This window comes from Medicago truncatula, chromosome 1 (genome assembly GCF_003473485.1).
Source record: "Medicago truncatula cultivar Jemalong A17 chromosome 1, MtrunA17r5.0-ANR, whole genome shotgun sequence".
Lineage (NCBI taxonomy): Eukaryota > Viridiplantae > Streptophyta > Magnoliopsida > Fabales > Fabaceae > Medicago > Medicago truncatula.
The window spans coordinates 50,640,943-50,651,120 of NC_053042.1; the positions used below are offsets into that span (position 1 = coordinate 50,640,943).

The 10,178-nt window shown below is 35.0% G+C and overlaps 1 protein-coding gene across 1 annotated transcript; it reads left to right on the forward strand.

Annotated features, from left to right (window-relative positions):
• Window positions 1–419: 419 nt before the first annotated feature.
• LOC25485212 (CBL-interacting protein kinase 2) lies at window positions 420–1,837 on the forward strand. The gene has a single exon (XM_013614390.3). It carries the CDS (start codon window positions 476–478, stop codon window positions 1,835–1,837), a length of 1,362 nt encoding a protein of 453 aa, XP_013469844.1. The 5' UTR covers window positions 420–475.
• Window positions 1,838–10,178: the final 8,341 nt, after the last annotated feature.

The following is a 10,178-nucleotide window of genomic DNA, read 5'->3' on the forward strand; positions in this document are numbered from 1 at the left end:
AGCTAACATTTAAAGAACTTTGAAGCCAAAATTATGTGTTTTTTTGTTTGTGTTTTTGTTTCATTATTTTTTTAAATCAATGTGTATGTTCAGACAAACTTCATATATGTCAAGTTATTGAGCATCTTTGGATCGACTCATTTGACCTTAATTATAGACATAAACAATTGCGTTTTTTTTTTGTTGAAGAACTTATGAAAACAACTATTGATGTGTTCATAAGTTGTTTTTAGCTTATTGCTTATATGTAAACAATTTCATTTTTGTTTTATCTTGCGTAATATAAATAACTTATTCATGGACTCATGTCTTGGATCTTTCAAAATTTGTCTCTAACTTAATATTATTTTCTTAAATTTGCCATTTTTTTATATTTATTTTCTCATTCTTATCATTTGAATAGACACTGGCGAGGAACAAACACATACAAAAGATTAAGATAATCTTGGTTCGTACTTGTGGTTTTAATCATACAATGGAAAAAAATGGGAAAGTATTAATGAATAAGTATGAGTTTGGCAAAAAATTAGGCCAAGGAAACTTCGCAAAAGTTTACCATGCAAGGGACCTGAGAACTGGTGACAATGTTGCAGTAAAGGTTATTGACAAGGAAAAGGTTCTAAAAGTCGGAATGCGAGTCCAAATTATGCGAGAAATTTCGATTATGAGAAAAGTTAAACACCCTAATGTTTTGCGCCTTTACGAGGTTTTGGCCACCAAAACAAAAATTTATTTAGTCTTAGAGTATGCCAAAGGTGGAGATCTTTCAGAAAAAATAGATAAGGTTCAAATCAATGAGAATCAAGCAAGAAAATATTTTCAACAGTTGATCAGTGCTCTAGATTTTTGCCATAACAAGGGTGTATACCATCGAGATTTGAAGCCTGAAAACTTGCTTCTGGATGAGAATGGTGTCCTCAAAATAGCAGATTTCGGATTGGGTACGTTTGTAGAATCCCATCGCCGTAACATAATGTTGCAAACATTGTGTGGAACTCCAGATTATGTAGCTCCAGAGGTTGTTCTTAGAAAAGGTTATTATGGAGAGAAAGCTGATGTTTGGTCTAGTGGATTAATCTTATTTGCTCTTTTGGCAAGAGGGTTGCCTTTTTATGATTTGAGCGAAAGAAAAATGCATAGGAACATCATACACGGAAAATACAATTATCCGAGTTGGTTTTCAATTGACCTAAAAAGACTGTTAACCAAAATTCTTAATCCGAATCTGAGTGCTAGAATATCTACTACTAAAATAATGGAAAATCCTTGGTTTAGAAAAGGATTGCATTTGAAAACCGTTAAAGTCGAAAGAGATGTTCCAGATGCGGCTGCAGATTTTGAGTCTGATAAATCTATTGAGTTGTATGAAAATGAAAGTGTTGTTGTTGATCCAAATCAAGAATCGGTTCAACCGAAATATCTTAATGCTTTTCACATACTTTCTTTATCTGCAAGACTTGATTTGTCTGTCCTTTTTGAGAGGAATGATGATGAAATTGAAGACATCAAGTTTACCTCCGTGAGCTCGGCCTCCTCTATCATATCAACAATAGAGGATATTGCACACATTTTGAAGATGAAGATAGTAAAGAATAATGGAGAGATGTTGAAGTTAGAGAGACTGCAGGATCTTCCAAAAGGGCCGCTTACCATTTCTGCTGAAATATTCGAGTTTGCTCCATCTTTCTTTTTGGTCGAGTTAAAGAAGTCGTGTGGTGATGCATTGGACTACCATAAGATATTGAATGAACACATAAGACCAGCTCTCAAAGATATTGTTTGGATTTGGCATAGTGAGCAACATCATAACATTAGCAAGATGGTGTCTAGTACATAAGACATTCGTTGATTTCGTGTATTTTGAATTATTTTCTTCTGTAATAAATTTTAGTATGATGATTGAACTTATCAATGTTTAAAGCAAAAATTTCAGTAACTCATTTTTCCATGTTATATACATCCTTGATTTTGGTACTTGAATTGTTTTTATTACTAGTTTCAGTCATGAAACATGCAAATTCAAGAAAAGTCTAGCCAAAACTTATCTTATTTCTTTGTTATGAATGTAATTCATTGTTGCTACATATACCATGTATGGCTGGTTATAAAATGTGACCTTTTCATTTTATTATGAATGGATGAATCAATGAACGAATGAAACTTTAAATATTTCACCAATAAGTCAATGCTTGAACAAACATTGCTTTAATTAATACAGACCAATTTGTTGGTGACTGATGGGAGGGGCAGTTCTAGAGGTGTCCAGGACTTTTAGTAGTTCAAGTTGTTGGTGACTGATGCATTTCCGTCCTTCTGTTTTTGTTGTATCATTTTGTGGTTTTTGCTGGTTTCTGTTTTGCTGGCGGTTTAGGCCCGGGTGTTTTTTTGCCTGCTAGTTGGCTGCTGCTATCAGCAGTTTTCTTTTTTGGCAGTGCTGTTTTCTGTTCTGGCGTTATGGCCGACACTTTGTATTTGTACTTCTTGTATATTTCGGTGTTAATAATATAAGCTGTTTCAAAAAAAAAAAAAAATAATACAGACCAATTGTCAATTCAACTTCCATAACTAAATCCAGATCACTAAATTTATTTATTTAGTTTTTGGATTTTCTGTGTAGTATATGGTGCATTCTTTAGAATGTTCAGGAATAGCTTTTCACATAATCACAACAGCATATTTTGTAAAAATTGCAACAGTAGTTATAAAATCCATATTTTTTTGTGTAAGGTTTAGGGTATATTGTATGTTTTGATGATCCACTAAATTTATTTTTCTGGGTATGGTTTGTTCGCTCCGTCTTTTTATTTGGTTGAGATAAAGAAGTCTTGTGGTGATGCATCGAACTAACATAAGATATTGAAGGCACGCATAAGGTGAGCATCGACAACACATCGTTAGCAAGGCGGTGTCTACGGTCTAGCCTTGAAGAGATTAATTGATTTCACATTTTGAATTATTTATGTTTATGGAATAATTTATTTTGTTATTTATACTAAATATTTCAATAAATACACGTTCTTTGGTTTTATTCCTTGAAATTTTCATACCGGTTTTAGTTCTGAAGCATACACATGTGGAAAGTTTAGCCGAAACTTATCTAGTTGTTCAATGATCAATGTTGTTCATTGATATCACATATGCGATATTTATGGTTGATTGTGAAATGCGACCTTGCAATATTGTTATCAATGAATGAAAGTTTAACTAATTTACTAATAAGCCAACACGTGCAAAATGATTGCTTAAATATTTACGGATTGTAGATTCAACTTTTGTTTTCGTTAATAAATGAACTCAATCTTGGTCCTCCATAATTATATTTCAGATTTTGGATTCACAATATGGTGCATTTTGTAAAGCACACAGTGGAATGAGACTATTTATGAATAATGAATTGCTTTTCACATAATCATAAATGCTTGTATTTTGTGAAAATCTCCACTGTTGGAAGTTTCATCAATTGATGCCAACCCCATATTTTTCTTTGTAAAGTTTAGACTTTAGGGTATATAGTATGCATCACAGCCCTCTTTTCAAGTTAGAGGGTAAGCTATTATAGCTTGAAGCTCTAATAAAATTTTGCCCTCAACTTGCAGCCATGCAAAAGGAAACGAGTAGAAACTAGAAATTATTTTAAGTTTTTGGCAAATGTCACGTAACATTGACACCCCAATATCACTCAAGTGACACCCATTAATTAGCCCGCTAATGTTTATACATAGTACGGTAGGAGTAATTGTTAATTTTTGTTTTGGGGTCCAAAGCTGGTTTCTCACTTTCTTGGATTTGGATCCCATACTTGAAGAAAATTGTTGTTGACACATTTCATTAGGCTGAGACACACAAGTAAAATACGATTTTGCCCCCTTGGCAGTTAACTGCCGAGGAATTCAAAAACCGGCTGCAGTTAACTGCCGAGGAAAACCTCATAGTTAACTGCCGAGAATTATGTTTCATCAGATGAAACAGCCACCTGCTCCCCCTACACACTATTTCATCATCAACTTCCATACCACTTTCATACAAACCCCAAATCCAAAAAAAAATTCATCAAATTTTGCTCCAAAATCATTCAAGCATCAAGCATAGGAGGTATCAACACACTTTTGACGTAAAAAAACAAGTATTGAGCATTTTAATTCGTTCATTTTTTGGCTTTGTTATGAGTTTTTACGTCAGTTTACGTAGAACTTCTGTCATGGAAAACCTCGGTAGTTGACTGCCGAGGAAAACCTCGGTAGTAAGGTACCGAGGAATATTTGTGAAAAATTTTCACAACGAAAAAATGGCAGCTACTGCCATTTTTCCAATTTTTTTTTTTTTTTGTTTTAATTCATTATGGCATTGATGTTTATGCAATAGTTAGTTGTTAATTGATATTTTTGTGTTGTTTAATTATAGTAATTGTAGAGAACGCGTAAGATGTTATGGGAGAGACAAAACCAAATTTTTTCGAATTTTCTGGAGATGTCAAACCGCCTAAGGTTGAAGCGAAACCAAACATTAATGGAGCTTCAAAATATGTTGACTCCGGTGTCCTCCCACTTCAAGCCCACGAAGTTGACACAGCTATGTTTTTTTTCAGACGACGTTAAGTTGAAAGATGGAGAAGAATTGCTTGAGTGGGCACGTCGTCAAGCAAATAAGGCGGGATTTACAATTGTTACACAAAGATCAAGCTTGATCAATCCAATGTTCCGCCTAGTGTGTGAACGGAGTGGATCTCACAAAGTGCCGGAAAAAAAAAACCGAAGCATGCGAGAACAGGCTCAAGAAAATGTGGGTGTTTGTTCATGATTAGTGGATATCAAAGTAAGCAAACAAAGGAATGGGGATTGAACATTCTTAATGGAGTTTACAACCATGCGATGGAGCCGACTTTAGAAGGACACATTCTTGCCGGTACATTAAAGGAGGACGACAAGAAGATTGTACGTGACTTGACCAAGAGCAAGATGCTTCCAAGAAATATTTTGATACATTTAAAGAACAAAAGACCACATTGCATGACAAATGTGAAACAAGTGTACAATGAACGTCAACAAATATGGAAGGCAAATAAAGGTGACAAGAAGTCGTTGCAATATCTAATCTCAAAGTTGGAGGAGCACAACTATACTTATTACTCAAGAACACAAAGTGAAAGTACTACAATCGAAGATATCTTTTGGGCTCATCCAACATCCGTTAAGTTGTTTAACAATCTTCCAACGGTTTTGGTTATGGACTCCACCTACAAAACCAACAGGTACAAGATGCCAATGTTTGAGGTAGTTGGGGTCACTTCAATCGATTTGACATATTCGGTTGGGTTTAGATTTGTGACACATGAGAAAGAGAAAAACTTTGTTTGGGTTTTAAAAATGTTGCGCAAACTTCTTACGTCAAAGATGAATATGCCTAAGGTGATTGTGACCGACAGGGATATGTCTTTAATTAAAGTGGTTGCAAATGTTTTCCCCGGAAGTTATGCAATGAATTGTTACTTTCATGTGCAAGCAAATGTTAAACAAAGGTGCGTCTTAGATTGTAAATATCCTTTGGGAAAAAAGGATGGGAAAGAGGTGAAACCTCACGATGTTGTGAAGAAGATAACGAGGGCATGGAAAGTTATGGTTGAAACGCCCACTCAAGAGTTATTTGCAAATGCATTAGTGGAGTTCCAAGATTCATGTAGTGATTTCCCACTTTTCAAAAATTATGCCATGACCACCTTGAATGAAGTGAAGAAGAAAATAGTGAGGGCATGGATAGACCATGTGTTGCATCTTGGTTGCAGAAGGGGTGAGATTTCATAACACAATAACATTAATCAATGTAATTCGAAATCATAAATTAACATCATAATCAGTCTTAAACAACATAGCATCTTTGATAAACAATTATCAAGTAATCGCAGCTTCAATCATAATCAATAACATATACATCTTTAAACTTGACAAATGCGACAATGCAACTTAGACACTTATATGCATGTGGTACCAATCGTCATCATAAGTATGAATATACTTTCATCGTGCGGAGGACAAAGCTCCTAATCGTGGTGAGGACAAAGCTCAATGAATGCTAATGCATGGACTCTAACAACAAAACATCTTAATCAACTTATCACATATACATCCAATAATTTGGAGTTCATCATCAGCTTATTCATAGACGTGCAACTTAGTTAAATAACATTTGCAGCATAATCAAATCACAACAGGTTTAATAACAAATCATTCTCAACAATTTCTTGATCATTCAACAATAATTCAAGTAAAGACAATCAATCCATATTTCATTTCATAATCTCTTAACAGGTCATAAAAACTTCATAGTTCACAGTCATTATCTTTAATAGGTCACATTAGTACCTAAAGTTCATTTCCTAACCAAACCAAACAGCTCAGGTCTCACAATCCTCAAAAGCACTCAGTTCTGGAAGTGCTCGCGAGGCGAGAGCATCTGCTCGCCATGGCGAGTACAAGCCAGAATCCCAACTAAGGTTGTTCCAGGTTCAATCTCGTTCTAAATCATTCACTAATCAATAGTAGGCACCTAAAAGTACTCAAAAGCATCTAAGGTTCAACTCAAAAGTAAAAAACTCAGAAAATGACATGCTCTTTGGTCAAGCTCGCTATGGCAAGTAGGGTTGCTCGCTGTGGCGAGCTACATCTGGTAACTCGCGAGGCAAAGGAAAAGGGGCTCGCGTGGCGAGCGATGAACATTCATCACTCGCGAGGCGAGGATCATTGCTCGCTATGGCGAGCGATGAACTTTGGCTCGGGCAGAATGCAGTTTTCACACGATTATCATCATCTAACATGGTTCTAAGCTTAATTTCACATCCAGAATTCATCCTAAACATATTCTAAGGTTATAGGACGGTTTCTACATCAATCTAAACAACTTTTACCGTTTGATCATCAATTTTAGGGTTTTGACCTAATTTCAAAACTTTTCTAAATCAATCCTAACTTTGTCAATTAATCATCAGAATTACAACAATCAATATTACTGAATTATTAGTCTCACCCTTACCTTGTTTGAAGAAAATCGCAGCACTCTAAGGTGGTTCTCCCTTCTCTTGGCTTTTTCTCCCTTTTTCCAAACTTTGATCGTACGTGCAATTGTTTTCTAAAAGCTAGGTCTATCTCTTATATACTTCTTCCTAATATCTTATCTTATCTCACTTTCTCCCCCAAAACTATCTAAAATCTCAAAACAGCCCTCAACTAAATATTTTTATTTTCTTTTCAAATTTATTTAACAATAAAATAAGTCTCATAATCTTATCAAATCACCAAAACACATCAAATCTTTCAAATCGACTTAAATCATATTAAATCAACAAAACTCACACATATATTATATAAATATAATATAATTGCCTAAACTCGATTAAATAAATAATTAAACGAAATTGGGCGTTACAACCAACAAGGTAGAATCGGCTCATGCTTTATTGAAGAAATATTTGGACAATAGTGTGGGTGATTTGGGTACTTGTTGGGAGAAAATACATGACATGTTGGTGCTTCAGTTCACTGCGATACAAACAACCTTTGGTCAAAGCATTACCGTGTTAGAACATAGATTCAAAAATGTCACTTTGTACTCCGGCTTAGGTGGTCATGTGTCTAGATATGCTTTGGACAACATTGCTTTGGAAGAGACACGTTGTAGGGAAACATTGTGCATGGACAAGGAAATTTGTGGTTGTGTTCAAAGGACATCTTACGGGCTACCATGTGTATGCGAAATTGCTACTAAACTCCTTGAAGAGAAGCCAATTTTATTGGATGAGATACACCACCATTGGCATAGGTTACGTATGGGCGAAGAAAGTAATGAAGTTGGTTTTTCTGTCGATGTTGAGTTGAAGGCTATAGTAGAACGTCTCAAGAAACTCCCTTTCGAAATGAAGCTTGAAGTCAAAGAGGGTTTGCGGCAATTGGCATTTCCTGAAACCACCATGATGTCTCCACCACCACGAAAAGTACCAACCAAGGGAGCCAAGAAAAAAGTGGACATTGCGAGGTCTAAAGGAAAAATTACATCGACTAGTCGGATCCCTTCTTCGTGGGAGGTTGTTGATTCCCAAAATCCGGATAGTCAACCGTCACCATCACCAACAACATCATCATATAAAAGAAAAAAAGGTGCTCGTCTTGGTAAAACATCACTTAACCCACTTCCACCACCTTCTCGGTATCCAAAGCCTAAGGCTATCCCAGTTATGAGGCCTATTGATTATATGTCACGCTTCATGCATCCATTTATTGAAAAAGTGGTGGATGTTATTGGCGATGGACATTGTGGATTCCAGGCTATAGCCGAGTTCATGAGCTTGACCGAACAAAATCATATCATGATTCGTACACTTCTTATTCAAGAGTTGAAAAATCATAGAGATGATTATGTTGAAGTATTTGCAGGTGAGGATCATTATAACTACATTTTAAATGGCTTACATCCTCCCGCAAATACAAAAAGTTGTGCACATCTTGTTGATAAGTGGTTGACTTTTTCGGACATGGGACACATTGTTGTTAATTATTACAAAAGGTGTGTGGTCGTGTTGACAAATCTTGAAGTTGGAAACTCATAATCTTTTTTCCCACTAAGAGGGCCGCCACTGCCGGGTAAACAAAATAGTCCCATCATGTGCCTTGGGGCAATTCCGAATCATTTCGTGCTTATTTATTTGAAAAATGGTTGTCCACTACCTCCATCATCTACGGAGTGGCACAATCACAAGAAAGAAGATGCGGTGACTTGGGAAGATGAGTATTTGGATCAACATGAGTTGTTCTGAAAGCTCATGGCTATTGAAAGTGGAAACAAAACGTCGAAACCACAAAAGTAGTCAAACAAAGCGGCGCCTATTTTGTTGGACACTTCCGAAAAACCAAAGCAACAATTTGAAGTTATTGCGGAAGATGAGGAAGATTCTAATTCACTTGATCTTCCCCAATCACTTGGTCTTTAATGAGTGATTTTTTTGTCGGTGTTAGTCCTTTTTTTTGGTAGAAATTACATCGACGTATATTTTGGGGTCGAAATTGTAACGCAAATTTTTTGTGGCCAATATATAATTAACATTATGTAATTTATATTGATATATATGATAATATGACTTTTATGTGGTGAAACTAGTGCAATACTTATTTATTCGTTATTAATGTTTACACATTTGATTTATTCGTTATTACATTTCATTTAATTTTGTTCTAATCTATGATTCTTTTCTTAAAGCTTTTGTCAAGTGAAACATGTTCGAGGTTGCAAAAATTGAAGGCCGTGTTAGGTACTCCGCTTTTAAAAAGACAATTAAGGTTATGATAATGCCGACGTGCTCTCTTGATGATTTGAAGGCACAACTTAACACTTATTTTGACCATCTTGGTGAAAATCAATATACACGTCACTTGTTTGGTCAAATGTCATGCATAGACCTAGGAGAAGATAGAGATGAATACACATGGAAAACGACAAGCTATATGCCTTGGCTTATTAAAGACGATAGCGACGTCGGATTTATGTTTCGAAATATGGTGGAAAATAATATATTATATATGTATGTTCGTTCCTAATGCAATTGTGATGAATGTAAGTAGGGATTTAATATAATGATGTGTAATGAATTGTAATGTGTTGTTTAATTATGGACACTTAATTATGGACACTTTGTAATGTTTTGATGAATTTCAAACTTTTGTGTAATTTGAATCAAATGTCTGTTTGATTTAATTATGGACAATTGTAAAAGATATTCTATTTTTCTTGTTTATGACCGAGTTTCAATGTTGTATGATTTATATTGCCTTTGGAAATGCTCTGATTTAATTACAAGTAAAAACTGACCGAAAAATAGCTTGAAAATGTTTTAGAATTATGCAGAACCCAGTTACTTTTCAATAATTACGTACAATTATTAATATCATAAACTCGGTTTCATGCCTTGTTATTTTTGGGATCCAGGGCTAGTTTTCATGGATTTGGATTTGGAACCATACTTAGCAATTTTCTCTAAATAAATCAGATGGTCCTCACAACACTGCACCGTGCAACAACGGTAGGAGATCATTTCTAAGCTTCCATCTATACTTGATTCAATGCAATGTTTTTTCATAGGTATTTTTATATTATTTTTTTTTTAAAAAAAAAAAAATCCAATTATTCTGATTTATTTC